Raw genomic sequence first — 17,224 nt, 5'->3', positions numbered from 1 at the left:
AAGTTAACAAAAACAAGGCTCCTCTGTGAATGGAGGGCATGCCACATGTGCTGCTTTCTCCAGTCATTGCTATAGAACTTCTGAAAATAGCCAGAATACTGCAGTGAATGAAGAAAGCAGCACATGCACGGTATGTTCTCTATTCATAGCAAAACCTTGTTTTGGAGATAGGAAGTGGGAATAGCACCTATTAGACATTGATAGCATATCCTAGCGAAATGCCAAAATACCCCTTTAAAAGCAATATTACGCACAATATCTCAATCACAACTACAATACCCAGACTGACAATAACTATGCTTTTCAAGTGCTCAAAGCAGAAACGTAGGATACATTTAGTTGCTGTGTCTCTACATAAGCTTACCTGTCTGCTGTCCCGCAACTAAATAATTTAGTAAGAGCATCCCACATGATATATGAATCCCGCTTCTGGTACCAGCACGCGTAAACAGCAAATTCATCCACTTCATCCTCTTCGATGCTATAATTACTTCGCTAATTCTAATGTGTCTTTACTGCAGTTATATTTGTCATGTTCTGAAATCATGAGCGGAGAATGTAGGTGATGAAACAACAGCCGACTTAAAGTAGTTTACAGCTGTGGTTTGTAATAAGATGCTTCTGCAGAGCGAGGAGGTGTATTTAGAGCAGCTGTGACATACTCAAAACCACAGCCAGGCCACGCATGAGGCAGGAACACAAAGACTGTTGGCCCTTTCAAACTGTGGGATGCTTCAATTATCCAAAGAGGGATGTGAAAGAAATGTGGCTTCAGTCACTACGTCATACACCTGATTGTATCATAAGATAGATTTTCCTCCTCTTGTGGTTGAAACATGAGTCATGATCCTTTCAGGTAAAAATGCAGGCTAAATGAATGCTGCTTCATCTATAGCACATAGCTATAGATGTAAAATCATTTGTGTCACCGTCATATTTGTACTAAGGAGGGAAATTCCTTAAAGCGAGTTTCTGGTTCACAATACAAACTTCACAATGATTAATGCATAGTATATAATAAAAAATTCCCTGGGCCCTCCATTTTAGGCTTCTTTCACATGAACGTTATTAGTGTCGGCAGGCTGTTTAGTCAGGGAACAGCCTACTGGAGTTCTCTGGGCCATCTGCCAATGTTACCGCAATGGCCCATTGACTAAGAGATCCGGCCCCTACCCGGCAAATATTTTAGATCCCACTGTAGTCAATGGGGCCGGAGGGCATTGCAGTAACATCCAGAAACAGCCTGGCGGAACTAATAGCGCTAGTGTGAAACTAGCCTTAACCCCTTAAGGACACAGCCTTATTTCACCTTAAGGACCAGGCAATTTTTTGAAAATCTGACCAGTGTCACTTTAACCCCTTAAGGACACTGCCATATTTCACCTTAAGGACCAGGCCGTTTTTTGCAAATCTAACCAGTGTCACTTTAAGGCTACTTTCACACCTGCGTTCAGGTGTCCGCTCGTGAGCTCCGTTTGAAGGGGCTCACGAGCGGTCCTGAACGCAGCCGCCCGGCCCTGATGCATTCTCTATGGAGGCGGATCCACTGAGAATGCATCCGCCTGCCAGCGCTCAGCCTCCGCTCCGCTCAGTGAGCGGACACCTGAACGCTGCTTGCGGATCCGTCCAGACTTACAATGTAAGTCAATGGGGACGGATCTGCTTGAAGATGACACCATATGGCTCAATCTTCAAGCGGATCCGTTCCCCATTGACTTACAATGTAAAGTTTGAACGGATCAGCTCAGGCTACTTTCATACTTAGAAAATTTTCTAAGTTTTAATGCAGACGGATCCGTTCTGAACGGATGCGAACGTCTGCATTATAGGAGCGGATCCGTCTGATGAAACATCAGACGGATACGCTCCTAACGCTAGTGTAAAAGTAGCCTAAGTGTGAGGACTTTAAACCGCTTTTACTTATCCAGGCCATTCTGAGATAGTTTTTTCGTCACATATTGTACTTCGTGACACTGGTAAAATGGAGTAAAAAAAATGCATTTTTATTTATAAAAAAATACCAAATTTACCAAAATTTGGGAAAAATTAGCAAATTTCCAACTTTAAATTTCTCTACTTCAATAATACATAGTAATACCTCCAAAAATAGTTATTACTTTACATTCCCCATATGTCTACTTCATGTTTGGATCATTTTAGGTATGCCATTTTATTTTTGGGGACGTTACAAGGTTTAGAAGTTTAGAAGCAAATTTTGAAAATTTTCAGAAATTTTCAAAAACCCATTTTTTTAGGGACCAGTTCAGATTTGAAGTCACTTTGTGAGGCTTACATAATAAAAACCACCCAAAAATGACCCCATTCTAGAAACTACACCCCTCAAGGTATTCAAAACTAATTTTACAAACCAATGATGGTTTCATCGGTTTGTCCAAGTGGTACCTTGGAACCGAACCCTAGTTCGGGAAATGGTTTTTTACAGTACAAATTAATTTCTGAAGTTATTACCCGAAATCTCGCATGACTTCACAAAGCAATAACTTCGGCTCATCGGAGACAATACATTCTAATACTGTACGGAGCTCCTACTCCGTACAGTATTGGAACAAAGTTTGATTCGCTCATCCTTATTGGCTACATCATCATCTACATCTGTTTGGTTGTCACTTGTGTCACTCTCACCTGTCTCTTGCGCACATCCCTGACCTCTTGCAACATGTGTTCCCACCCAACTGTCATCAGTATTTGCACGCTGAGAGGAGTCTGCAGTGGACCTCTCCTCCAAGTCTGTGCTGGCATGTAACTGTTGACTGTCCTCACAGAGTTCATCCTTGCTCAAACACAGAGCAGAGCCAGTAGCATACTATACTTGGATAGTAGAAGGAGCAGCAAAAGCAAGAGGCAGGTTCAGGACAGGTGAGGGCACAGAGACAATTCCTGTGCCATGCCAACTAAGCGTGGTTTCTGAGGACTCACTGAATCCTGGCTGTGTGTATCTGTTGTCACTTGAGATGATGCTGAAGAGTGAGAGTCAACCATTCCAGTATAGCTGAATTGTTGGTCCAAACACAATGGCTGGATGACGGTGGCAACTCCGGCCTGTTCCTGCAGCTGCTGTTACCACCATCCTTTCTTCTGCTGCTACTTGTATTGGCTACAGTAACATTTTGGCCACTACCAGTTCCTTTAGAGGGCCCAGGTAACTGTCTTTTGGCCATAGTGTACAGTAACTGTATCAGTAATGTAACAGATTAACTAAGAATTTGCCAGCAGTTCAACAAAACGCACACAGCAATATAGTACACCGCCCTTTAATACAGAGGCACAGTAATTCTATGTATAAACTAACAGATTAATGGGGATTGTGTCAGCATTTCAACAAGATGCAGATGGAAATACAGTCCTGAAAAATGGCAAAAAATCATATTTAGCATGGCTGGATCTTAACAAGGTTCCAAGTAGAGCTTCAACATGCAACAAGAAGAAATGGGAGTGAGACAAAACATTTTTTGAGCATTCAATTTAATGAAAATAACGAATAAACTGAAACAGGCTGTTTTTCAGCTGATCAAAAGTTTAGGACCACACCTCCAAAAAAAAAAAACTAAACCCCCCCAAAACAGAAATCCAACTTCCAAACATGAACTCAGTACCTCCGCCGTTATTGTTTATCACTTCCAAAATTCGTTTCGGCATGCTTGATGCAAGCGTTTCCATGAGGTGAGTGGGAACATTTCTCCAAGTGGTGAAGACGGCCGCACGAAGGCCATCTATTGTCTGGAACTGTTGTCCATTTTTGTAAACTTCCCTTGCCATCCATCCCCAAAGGTTCTCAATTGGATTTAGATCAGGGGAACACGCAGGATGGGCCAAAAGAGTGATGTTATTCTCCTGAAAGAAGTCCCTTGTCCTGCGGGCATTGTGTACTGTAGCGTTGTCCTGATGAAAAACCCAGTCGTTACCACACAGACGAGGGCCCTCAGTCATGAGGAATGCTCTCTGCAACATCTGGACATAGCCAGCGGCCGTGTGACGCCCCTATACTTCCTGAAACTCCATTGTTCCACTGAAGGAAAAAGCACCCCAGGCCATTATGGCGCCCCCTTTACTGTGGCGCGTAGAAAACATTTCAAGTGGGATCTGCTTGTCATGCCAGTAATGTTGGAAACCATCAGGACCATCAAGGTTAATTTTTTTCTTATCAGAGAATAAAACTTTCTCCACCTTTGAATGTCACAATTTTGGTGCTTTCTTGCAAAGTCCAAACGAGCAGTTCTGTGGCGTTCAAGGAGATGAGGTCTTCGAAGACGTTTTTTGTTTTTGAAGCCCTTCAGTCTCAGATGCCGTCTGATGGTTATGGGGCTGCAGTCAGCACTAGTAAGGGCCTTAATTTGGGTCGCGGATCGTCCAGTGTCTTGACGGACAACCAATTGGATCCTCTGGCTCAGTGCTGATGACATTTTTTGGGTCTTCCACTTGACTTTTTTGTTCCATAACCCCCAGGATCATTTAAGAAATTCCAAATGGCTGTCTTACTGCATCCCACCTCAGCAGCGATGGCGCGCTGTGAGAGACCCTGCTTATGCAGTTCAACAACCCAACCACGTTCAATAAGGGAGAGTTTTTTTGCCTTTGCCATCACAACGTGTGACTACCTGACAGAAAATGACAATGAATCCACATCTTTGCACAGATTTGGCCTTTTAAAGGCATGTGGTCCTAAAATTTGGATCAGCTGAAAAACAGCCAGTTTCAGTTTAATCGTTATTTTCAATTAATTGAATACTCAAAAAATGTTTTGTCTCACTCTCATTTCTTCTTGTTGCATGTTGAAGCTCTACTTGGAACCTTGTTAAGATCCAACAATGTAAAATATGATTTTTTGCCATTTTTCAAGTGGTCTTAAACTTTTGATCAGGACTGTATATTAGACCATCCTTTAATACTGAGATACAGTAATTCTACATATAAAATAAGAGATTCACTGCAAGTGTGTCAGCATTTGAACAAGATGCATACAGCAATATATATTAGACCGCCCTTTATTACTGAGGAACAGTAATTCTATATATAAACTAGAAGATTAACAGTGATTGTGCAGTGTCCCACTCCATGCCAGTAGTTGGGCCCTGTATGCGTTTGTGTATTTGCAGTATGTCATGCTGTGATTATATATGTGTATATTCCTGTAATTCCTTCTAACAGTGTCAGTATTAGCAGCAGAGCAGGAGAGACTAGCTTGATTACAGGCTGAGAGCACAATAATCTGACAAGGCAGGAAGTGCAAGGCTGGGCTTAAATAGGATGTTCAATCAAGGACAGGGTGGAGCAAACCAGGGAGGCGGGAACTGAAACTAGAGGCACAGGGAAATGTAGGCTTCAGTTCAGCACAAGAGCTGTCCAGAAAGCTGAATAGCTCAGTAGGAAGAGCTGTGGCCTGGGACACAGGAGTCCTTGGGTTCAAGTCGTGACAAACAGGCTGTTTACATCCTGCATGTCATTACATCCATTCAGCCCTAGGTGGTGTTAGCATCATATATTTATATGGCACAGGGAAATGTAGGCTTCAGTTCAGCACAGGAGTTGTCCAGAAAGCTGAATAGCTCAGTAGGAAGAGCTGTGGCCTGGGACACAGGAGTCCTTGGGTTCAAGTCCTGACAAACAGGCTGTTTACATCCTGCATGTCATTACATCCATTCACCCCTAGGTGGTGTTAGCATCATATATTTATATAACAGGGTGTGGCAGAGCAGAGTAAGGCAGGCGTGAAGTTCAGCAAGGGCAGCACATGTTTAGCCTCCAGCTAAGGGAGGCTGCCTCCGGCATCAGACCCACAGAAGTCAGCCAGACTGAAGAGGGACAGACAAGGAAGTGGAAGACCAAGGCTAGGGCTGTACCGATGTAGTAGAGTTAACACGCATGATTTCTGAGATGTGTTATCTAAAGTAAGCAAACACCTTCAATTGATTTTCAATGGCTTTTTTTTCAAGATAACATGATGATTTAAGAAATTTGAGTTAAGAGTTTGAGTGCTAAACCTGCTACATCTGTACCTGCAAGAGCTGACATTGAACTGCTGTACCCCTCTGAGTTTTGTGCAGACCAAGGGTAGACCTAAATACAAGGACAAACGTGATCCAGTGACTTACGAGTAGGGATGAGCGAATTTCATATTTTAAGGTTCGGGTTGTGGTATAATCTGAATTGCATTATGGATTCCGTTACCACGGACCATAACGCAATTCCATGACGGAATGCATAACGAAATGCTTTTAGAGGCATTCTGTTATTTATTCCATCATAATAGAAGTCTATGGCCTGCATAATGGATCGGTCCGGTTCCTGTTATTCTGGAGTCCTCTCTTCCTCGCTTCCGCTACTCACCTTCCCTGGTCTTCCTTCCTGGGGTTGGCGCTGCACTGTCCTGACCCCGTACAGCGTCAGGACGTAGTCCGCGCACTATGACCTGACGCTGCACGCAGTCAGGTGATATTTGTAGCACGGGCCGGAAAAGACATGGGAACTCGACTGCTGCTAGAGAAGGATGGATATAAAGGGCTGATCTGAGGTCTGATGGCGGTCTCACATTGAGGGCTGATCTGAGGTCTGATGGGGATCTGAAATAAAGTGCTGATATAAGGTCTGATGGGGTTCTGACATTGAGGTCTGATGGGGGTCTGACATGGAGGGCTGATGGGGTTCTAACATGTAGGGCTGATATGGGGGTCTGATATGATGTCCTAATATGGGGGTCTGATCTGATGTCCTGATATTTATGGGGGTCTGATCTGATATGAGGTCAGATGAAAAATATATTTTCTTATTTTCTTCCTCTAAAACCTTGGGTGTGTCTTATGATCAGGTGCGTCTTATAAAGCGAAAAATACGGTACCTTTGCCATGTCAATGATCTGAACATCTACCTCAAGGCAACTAATTATCAGTAAATGTTTCAGTTCTTTATAAAAACTGATTCCTCTTCATTTCTACACCTCAATTGCACCCAAGGGTGTTGGCGTCACAATCACCAGGGACCCTGTCTTCCCTGCACCCAAAACTATACCATCAAGGGCACCTCAATCACCATCTGTCAGGAGATCCATCAACACCAGAGTGTGCCCCGAAGGAATCGGTGCTATCCTTCACATCACTGCATGCCGGCCCAGGGAGTTCTGCTAAACCGTGAGTAACAACTACTACACCCATCAGCCCACCGCACTCACATGCACCCCTGCAGTCCCGGTCGCTGCAATTGCGGACTGTCCTTTAATACTGAGGCACAGTAATTCTATGTATAAATTTACAGATTTAGGGCTCATTCACACGACCACGCTGTGTTTTGCAGTCCACAAATTGCGGAGCATGGATGCTGCTCATGTACATTCCGCAATTTGCGGAACAGAATGGACAGCCCACTATAGAAATGTGTATTCTTGTCCGCAAAACTGACAAGAATAGGACATGTTCTATGTATTTTGCGTGGCGACGGAATGGAGCAATGGCTGCAGACAGCACAGGGTGTACTGTCCGCATCTTTTGCAGTCCCATTGAAATAAATGAGTCCGAACCCTTTCCGCAAAATTGAGGAACTGATGCAGACCCATTCCTATGGTCATGTGAATGAGGCCTAACTGGGATTGTGGAAGCAGTTCAGCAAGATGCACATGGCAATTGCACTCAACCTGAACTTTCCCTGCAGTATCCCTATGCTCTCCCTACAGTGTCTAAAAACAGTTCTTACAATCTCCTTACACTGTCACTGCATTCTCCATATCCAATATTCTTCTATAAATAGCTTTCTGAAACAATGTCCCTAGTGCATAAGTGCTTCTCACATCTTTCCCAACCTGCTGATTGGCCGGCTAAACAGCATTATGGGTCATAACGCGTTTCCAGGCTTCTTACTTTCACTTTGTAACACGTGCAGCAGCCACTGTAGAAAAAAATCAATTGTTACCACGAAGCGTGAGAAAATTCGGATTTGTGGCAAATCTAATTTTTCTTAAACTTCAGATCGAACTTTAGATGTTTTAATTCACTCAATACTAGTATTTTTATAATGCCTCTGTAGTTGCCCTTGTATTTTTATAATGTCCCCCAGAAGTGGCCATTGTATTTTTAATTTCTGTAGTGGCCCCTTTATTTTTATTTTCTGCCCCAGTAAAATTTCCAGCAGTGCCCCCTTTGTGCCCTCCCTGTCTGTACTGCCGGGAAAAAAAAATTACTACTTACTGTACCTCACCCCCATTGCCTTCTGCAATGCTTTGCCTGTGTCCCGGCACAGACAGCACAATGACGTTGTCTCATCTACCTGCAGCCACCTAAAGACCTGGCGCATGAGATCACGTTTATAGTTACCACCTGCTCCATTGTGAATAGCAGGGACATGAGCTGTTCGTTCTCGTGTCCTGCAGCCTGTGCTAAGATGTGGCCCCATGCAATTGCGTCGTCTGCATGGTAGTCAAGACCGCCACTGTGTGAATGTAGCTATTGATGAGTGAACATCCGATGTTACATCCGAAGTTGCTTTGTTCAAAATTTCGGATTAATACTGTGCGGAGATTCGTCTTTGTACAGTATTAAAATGTATGGGCTCCGATGAGACGAAGTTAGTTATTCGTGAGGTCATGCGTGATTTTGTTGAACAACTCACCTAATATACCAGAGTCCACAGAAAATCTACTACTAAACTAGATAGACAAGGCAGCAAATCATAATGAGGTGGTTATTATGGAGGACTTCAACTACCCAGATATAGACTGGGAAACTGAAACTTGTATATCTCATAAAGGAAACAGGTTCTTGGCAATAACCAAAGACAATTACCTCTCCCAACTGGTTCAGGACCCGACTAGAGGGACGGCCATACTGGACTTAGTATTAACCAATAGGCCTGACAGAACAACAGACGTGCAGGTTGGGGATACCTGGGAAATAGTGACCATAAAGTAATAACCTTCCAATTATCATTCAAAAAAGCGTTTCTACAGGGAGGAACAAAAATACCAAACATCAAAATAGCTAAATTTAGTCAACTAAGAGAGGCCATAGGCCTAACTAACTGGGACAAAGTCCTCAAAAATAAAAAATATAGCCACAAAATGGGATATCTTTAAAAGCATCCTAAAATCTAATTGTGAGAGGTACATACCGTATGGGAATAAAAGGTTAAGGAACAAAAAGAAACCAATGTGGATAAATAGAACTGTAAAGAAAGCAATAAATGACAAAAAGAAAGCATATAAATCACTAAAACAGGAGGGTAGCAAGGAAGCACTGAAAAACTATAGGGAAAAAAATAGAACATGTAAAAAACAAATAAAAGCGGCCAAACTAGAGACCAATAGATTAATTGCCAGAGAGAGTAAAACTAACCCTAAAATGTTCTTCAATTATATAAATGTTAAAAAGTATCAATCTGAAGGTGTCGGCCCTTTAAAGAGTAATGAGGGGGGAGTCGCAGAGAGCGACGAGGTGAAAGCAGAGCTGTTAAATATTTTTTTCTCCAATGTATTCACTGAGGAAAATAAACTGTCAGATGACATGCAGAATGTAAAAATAAATTCCCCATTAAAGGTGTCTGACCCAGGAAGAAGTACAACAGCGACTTAAAAAGATTAAAATAGACAAAATCGCCAGGACCGGGTGGCATACACCCCTGTATCCTAAGGGAATTAAATAATGTCATAGCCAGACCCTTATTTCTGATACTTGCGGACTCTATACTGACAGGGAATGTCCCACAGGATTGGCGCACGGCAAATTCAGTGCCAATATTTAAAAAGGGTCCAAAAACAGAGCCTGGAAACTATAAGCCGGTAAGTTTAACATCTGTTGTGGGTTAACTGTTTGAAGGTTTTCTAAGAGATGTTATCTTAGAGCATCTCAACGGAAATAAGCAAATAACGCCATATCAGCATGGCTTCGTGAGGGATCGGTCATGCCAAACTAATTTAATCATTTTCTATGAGGAGGTAAGTTCTAGACTTGACAGCGGCGAATCAATGGATGTCGTATATCTGGACTTCTCCAAAGCATTTGACACTGTACCACATAAAAGGTTAGTATATAAAATGAGAATGCTCGGACTGGGAGAAAACATCTGTATGTGGGTAAGTAACTGGCTCAATGATAGAAAACAGAGGGTGGTTATTAACAGTACACACTCCAATTGGGTCACTGTCACTAGTGGAGTACCTCAGGGGTCAGTATTGGGCCCTATTCTCTTCAATATATTTATTAATGATCTTGTAGAAGGCTTGCATAGTAAAGTATCAATTTTCGCAGACGACACTAAACTCTGTAAAGTAATTAACACTGAAGAGGACAGTATACTACTACAGAGGGATCTGGATAGATTGGAGGCTTGGGCAGAGAAGTGGCAGATGAGGTTTAACACTGACAAATGTAAAGTTATGCACATGGGAAGGAATAATGCAAGTCACCCATACATACTAAATGGTAAAACACTCGGTAACACGGACATGGAAAAGGATCTAGGAATTTTAATAAACAGCAAACTAAGCTGCAAAAACCAGTGTCAGGCAGCTGCTGCCAAGGCCAATAAGATAATGAGTTGCATCAAAAGGGGCATAGATGCCCGTGATAAGAACATAGTCCTACCACTTTACAAATCGCTAGTCAGACCACACATGGAGTACTGTGTATAGTTCTGGGCTCCTGTAAACAAGGCAGACATAGCAGAGCTGGAGAGGGTCCAGAGGAGGGCAACTAAAGTAATAACTGGAATGGGGCAACTACAGTACCCTGAAAGATTATCAAAATTAGGGTTATTCACGTTAGAAAAAAGACGACTGAGGGGAGATCTAATTAATATGCATAAATATATCAGGGGTCAGTACAGAGATCTATACCATCATCTATTTATCCCCAGGACTGTGACTGTGACGAGGGGACATCCTCTGCGTTTGGAGGAAAGAAGGTTTTTACACAAACATAGAAAAGGATTCTTTACTGTAAGAGCAGTGAGACTATGGAACGCTCTGCCTGAGGAGGTGGTGATGGTGAATACAATAAAGGAATTCAAGAGGGGCCTGGATGTATTTCTGGAGTGTAATATTACAGGCTATAGCTACTAGAGAGGGGTCGTTGATCCAGGGAGTTATTCTGATTGCCTGATTGGAATCGGGAAGGAATTTTTTATTCCCCTAAAGTGGGGAAAATTGGCTTCTAACTCACAGGTTGTTTTTTTTGCCTTCCTCTGGATCAACTTGCAGGATGACAGGCCGAACTGGATGGACAAATGTCTTTTTTCGGCCTTATGTACTATGTTATGTACTATGTAACTTTGGAAGTTGATTTTTAAAGTGGAAAACCACTTTAAAGCTTGAAACCGAACTCGACTTCAGTTCTGAGGTACAAGAACAGTTGGTAAAAACAGACTCACTGTCAGTTTTTCATGGCCATTCTGCATCCATGTGTGCATCCATTTTCTGGCCATTAGTCCATTTTTAATGGCTGTTTTGCATCTATTTTTCGTGGCATTTAAAAACTGTAATGAAAAATGGATGACTTTAATTGGTTAATATTTTTATCATCCGAACCCCTGCAGTGCCCTCACTACACTCCACAGTGCCCTAGTACCTATAATGATCCCACTGTAATGCTCCCAGGGTCTATGCCCCCCATAGTAGCCCCAGTATATACAGTGGGGCAAAAAAGTATTTAGTCAGCCACCAATTGTGCAAGTATTTGGTCACCTACAAACAAGCAAGATTTCTGGCTCTCACAGACCTGTAACATCTTCTTTAAGAGGCTCCTCTGTCCTCCACTCGTTACCTGTATTAATGGCACTTGTTTGAACTTGTTATCAGTATAAAAGACACCTGTCCATAACCTCAAACAGTCACACTCCAAACTCCACTATGGCCAAGACCAAAAAGTTGTCGGACACCGGAAACAAAATTGTAGATCTGCACCAGGCTGGGAAGACTGAATCTGCAATAGACAAGCAGCTTGGTGTGAAGAAATCAACTGTGGGAGCAATTATCAGGAAATGGAAGACATACAAGACCACTGATAATCTCCCTCGATCTGGGGCTCCACGCAAGATCTCACCCCATGGGGTCAAAATGATCACAAGAACGGTGAGCAAAAATACCAGAACCACACGGGGGACCTAGTGAATAACCTGCAGAGAGCTTAGACCAAAGTAACAAAGGCTACCATCAGTAGCACACTACGCTGCCAGGGACTCAAATCCTGCAGTGCCAGACGTGTCCCCCTGCTTAAGCCAGTACATGTCCGGACCCTTCTGAAGTTTACTAGAGAGCATTTGGATGATCCATAAGAGGATTGGGAGAATTTCATATGGTCAGATGAAACCAAAGTAAAACTTTTTGATAAAAATTCAACTTGTCGTGTTTGCAGGAGAAAGAATGCTGAAATGCATCCAAAGAACACCATACCTACTGTGAAGCATGGGGGTGGAAACATCATGCTTTGTGGCTGTTTTTCTGCAGAGGGACCAGGACGACTGATCCGTGTAAATGGGGCCATGTATCGTTTGAGTGAAAACCTCCTTCCATCATCAAGGGCATTGAAGATGAAACGTGGCTGGGTCTTTCATCATGACAATGATCCCAAACACACTGCCCGGGCAATGAAGGAGTGGCTTCGTCAGAAGCATTTCAAGGTCCTGGAGTGGCCTAGCCAGTCTCCAGATCTCAACCCCATAGAAAACCTTTTGGAGGGAGTTGAAAGTCCGTGTTGCCCAGCGACAGCCCCAAAACATCACTGCTCTAGAGGAGATCTGCATGGAGGAATGGCCCAAAATACCAGCAACAGTGTGTGAAAACCTTGTGAAGACTTACAGAAAACGTTTGACCTCTGTCATTGCCAACAAAGGGTATACAGTCAGGTCCATAAATATTCGGACACCGACACAATTCTACCATTTTTGGCTCTATACACCACCACAATGGATTTGAAATTAAACAAACAAGATGTGCTTTAACTGCAGACTGTCGGCTTTAATTTGAGGGTATTTACATCAAATCAGGTGAACGGTGTAGGAATTACAACAGTTTGCATATGTGCCTCCCACTTGTTAAGGGACCAAAAGTAATGGGACAATTGGCTTCTCAGCTGTTCCATGACCAGGTGTGTGTTATTCCCTCATTATCCCAATTACAATGAGCAGATAAAAGGTCCAGAGTTCATTTCAAGTGTGCTATTTGCATTTGGAATCTGTTGCTGTCAACTCTCAAGATGAAATCCAAAGAGCTGTCACTATCAGTGAAGCAAGCCATCATTAGGCTGAAAAAACACAACAAACCCATCAGAGAGATAGCAAAAACATTAGGCGTGGCCAAAACAACTGTTTGGAACAGTCTTAAAATGAAGGAACGCACCGGTGAGCTCAGCAACACCAAAAGACCTGGAAAACCACGGAAAACAACTGTGGTGGATGACCGAAGAATTCTTTCCCTGGTGAAGAAAATACCCTTTACAACAGTTGGCCAGATCAAGAACACTCTCCAGGAGGTAGGTGTATGTGTGTCAAAGTCAACAATCAAGAGAAGACTTCACCAGAGTGAATACAGAGGGTTAACCACAAGATGTAACCCATTGGTGAGCCTCAAAAACAGGAAGGCCAGATTAGAGTTTACCAAACGACATCTGAAAAAGCCTTCACAGTTCTGGAACAACATCCTATGGACAGATGAGACCAAGATCAACTTGTACCAGAGTGATGGGAAAAGAAGAGTATGGAGAAGGAAAGGAACTGCTCATGATCCTAAGCATACCACATCATCAGTGAAGCATGGTGGTGGTAGTGTCATGGCGTGGGCATGTATGGCTGCCAATGGAACTGGTTCTCTTGTATTTATTGATGATGTGACTGCTGACAAAAGCAGCAGGATGAGTTCTGATATGTTTCGGGCAATATTATCTGCTCATATTCAACCAAATGCTTCAGAACTCATTGGACGGCGTTTCACAAGGCAGATGGACAATGACCCAAAGCATACTGCGAAAGCAACCAAAGAGTATTTTAAGGGAAAGAAGTGGAATGTTATGCAATGGCCAAGTCAATCACCCGACCTGAATCTGATTGAGCATGTATTTCACTTGCTGAAGACAAAACTGAAGGGAAAATGCCCCAAGAATAAGCAGGAACTAAAGACAGTTGCAGTAGAGGCCTGGCAGAGCATCACCAGGGATGAAACCCAGCGTCTGGTGATGTCTATGTGTTTGAGACTTCAGGCTGTAATTGACTGCAAAGGATTTGCAACCAAGTATTAAAAAGTGAAAGTTTGATTTATGATTATTATGTCCCATTACTTTTGGTCCCTTGACAAGTGGGAGGCACATATGCAAACTGTTGTAATTCTTACACCGTTCACCTGAATTTGATGTAAATACCCTCATATTAAAGCTGACAGTCTGCAGTTAAAGCACATCTTGTTCGCTTCATTTCAAATCCATTGTGGTGGTGTATAGAGCCCAAAATTTTAGAATTGTGTCGATGTCCTAATATTTTTGGACCTGACTGTATAATAAAGTATTGAGATGAACTTTTGTTATTGACCAAATACTTATTTTCCACCATAATTTGCAAATAAATTCTTTAAAAATCAGACAATGTAATTTTCTGGATTTTCTTTTTCCATTCTGTCTCTCATAGTTGAGGTATACCTATGATGAAAATTACAGGCCTCTCTTATCTTTTGAAGTGGGAGAACTTGCACAATTGGTGGCTGATTAAATACTTTTTTGCCCCACTGTATAAGGTCCCCCACATTGCCACCCTGTATGTAAAATCCCCCAATAGTTCCCCCGTATATAAAATTCCCCCCAATATTTTTCTCCCAGTATAAAATACCCCCCAATAGTACGCCTAGTATAAATTAGCCACTTTTTTGCTAGGTGCACCAAATAAATAAAAAAAATACAATTACCTCATCCACTTGAATGCGCTGACACTTGCTCTGCACTAGGAGGACCTGACACTCCGAGCTCTCTGGTGTGTACATGTATGTATATTTTAAATAAGGCTATGTTGGAGGCTTTGTTGCAAGTTCTGTCAGTTGATGGGAGGAGTGCTGCAGACAATGGTTCTCCTTCCATTGTTAAAGGGGTTGTCCGGGCTTTTAATAGGATGGGTCATCAATATCAGATCAGCTGTGGTCCGACACTCGGCACCAGCTGTATGATGAGACGGCATGCGCTTTCTCCCATCTCTCTTCCTGCTGCTATGTCTATGGCAAAGCAGCAGCGAGCAGGAGGAGAGAAGGGAGATGGCATGTGCACACTGCAGGCGCCGTCTCTTCATACAGCTGCTCGGCAGGGTGCCGAGTGTCAGACCCCAGCCGATCTGATATTGATGACTTATCCGAGTATAGGTCATCAATAGAGTTGAGCGAACACCTGGATGTTCGGGTTCGAGAAGTTCGGCCGAACTTCCCGGAAATGTTCGGGTTCGGGATCCGAACCCGAACCGAACTTCGTCCCGAACCCCATTGAAGTCAATGGGGACCCGAACTTTTGGGCACTAAAAAGGCTGTAAAACAGCCCAGGAAAGAGCTAGAGGGCTGCAAAAGGCAGCAACATGTAGGTAAATCCCCTGCAAACAAATGTGGATAGGGAAATGAATTAAACTAAAAATAAAAAAAATAAAAATTACCCAATATCAATTGGACAGAGGTCCCATAGCAGAGAATCTGGCTTCACATCAGCAGAGAATCAGTCTCTTCATGCCATAGCAAAGAATCTGGCTTCATGTCAGCACAGAATCAGTCTCTTCATGCCATAGCAGAGAATCTGGCTTCATGTCAGCACAGAATCTGTCTTCATGTCATAGCAGAGAATCAGGCTTCACGTCACCCACCACTGGAACAGGCCACTGTCACACATTTAGGCCCCGGCACCCAGACAGAGGAGAGCGGTCCCGTAACAGAGAATCTGGCCTGATGTCAGCACAGAATCTGTCTTCATGTCATAGCAGAGAATCAGGCTTCACGTCACCCACCACTGGAACAGGCCACTGTCACACATTTAGGCCCAGGCACCCAGGCAGAGGAGAGAGGTCCCGTAACAGAGAATCTGGCCTGATGTCAGCACAGAATCTGTCTTCATGTCATAGCAGAGAATCAGGCTTCACGTCACCCACCACTGGAACAGGCCACTGTCACACATTTAGGCCCAGGCACCCAGGCAGAGGAGAGAGGTTGCGTAACAGAGAATCTTGCGTTATGTCAGCACAGAATCTGTCTTCATGTCATAGCAGAGAATCAGGCTTCACGTCACCCACCACTGGAACAGGCCACTGTCACACATTTAGGCCCAGGCACCCAGGCAGAGGAGAGAGGTCGCGTAACAGAGAATCTGGCCTTATGTCAGCACAGAATCTGTCTTCATGTCATAGCAGAGAATCAGGCTTCACGTCACCCACCACTGGAACAGGCCACTGTCACACATTTAGGCCCCGGCACCCAGACAGAGGAGAGCGGTCCCGTAAGAGAGAATCTGGCCTTATGTCAGCGCAGAATCTGTCTTCATGTCATAGCAGAGAATCAGGCTTCACGTCACCCACCACTGGAACAGGCCACTGTCACACATTTAGGCCCCGGCACCCAGACAGAGGAGAGCGGTCCCGTAACAGAGAATCTGGCCTTATGTCAGCACAGAATCTGTCTTCATGTCATAGCAGAGAATCAGGCTTTATGTCACCCACCACTGGAACAGGCCACTGTCACACATTTAGCCCCCGGCACCCAGACAGAGGAGAGCGGTCCCGTAACAGAGAATCTGGCCTTATGTCAGCGCAGAATCTGTCTTCATGTCATAGCAGAGAATCAGGCTTCACGTCACCCACCACTGGAACAGGCCACTGTCACACATTTAGGCCCCGGCACCCAGACAGAGGAGAGCGGTCCCGTAACAGAGAATCTGGCCTTATGTCAGCACAGAATCTGTCTTCATGTCATAGCAGAGAATCAGGCTTCACGTCACCCACCACTGGAACAGTCCACTGTCACATATTTCGGCCCAGGCACCCAGGCAGAGGAGAGAGGTCGCGTAACAGAGAATCTGGCTTCATGTCAGCACAGAATAAGTCTTCATGTCATAGCAGAGAATCAGGCTTCACGTCACCCACCACTGGAACAGGCCACTGTCACACATTTAGGCCCCGGCACCCAGACAGAGGAGAGGTTCATTCAACTTTGGGTTGCCCCGCAATATAATGGTAAAATGAAAATAAAAATAGTATTGAATAAGGAAGTGCCCTGGAGTAGAAT

General features: G+C 43.7%; 1 protein-coding gene across 1 annotated transcript in view; it reads right to left on the bottom strand.

The window, feature by feature from the left end:
• Positions 1-566, bottom strand: part of IL12RB1 (interleukin 12 receptor subunit beta 1) — a 403,260-nt gene extending 402,694 nt beyond the window's left edge. The window contains exon 1 of the mRNA XM_040417823.1: positions 365-566. Coding sequence (XP_040273757.1) covers positions 365-470 — 106 coding nt within the window. The 5' untranslated portion in view covers positions 471-566. The remainder of the gene's footprint in view (positions 1-364) is intronic.
• Between the last annotated feature and the right edge of the window lie 16,658 nt (positions 567-17,224).

Source organism: Bufo bufo, chromosome 2 (genome assembly GCF_905171765.1).
Source record: "Bufo bufo chromosome 2, aBufBuf1.1, whole genome shotgun sequence".
Lineage (NCBI taxonomy): Eukaryota > Metazoa > Chordata > Amphibia > Anura > Bufonidae > Bufo > Bufo bufo.
Note: the sequence above shows the minus strand (reverse complement) of the source record. Positions and strands in the feature narration are given on the sequence as shown.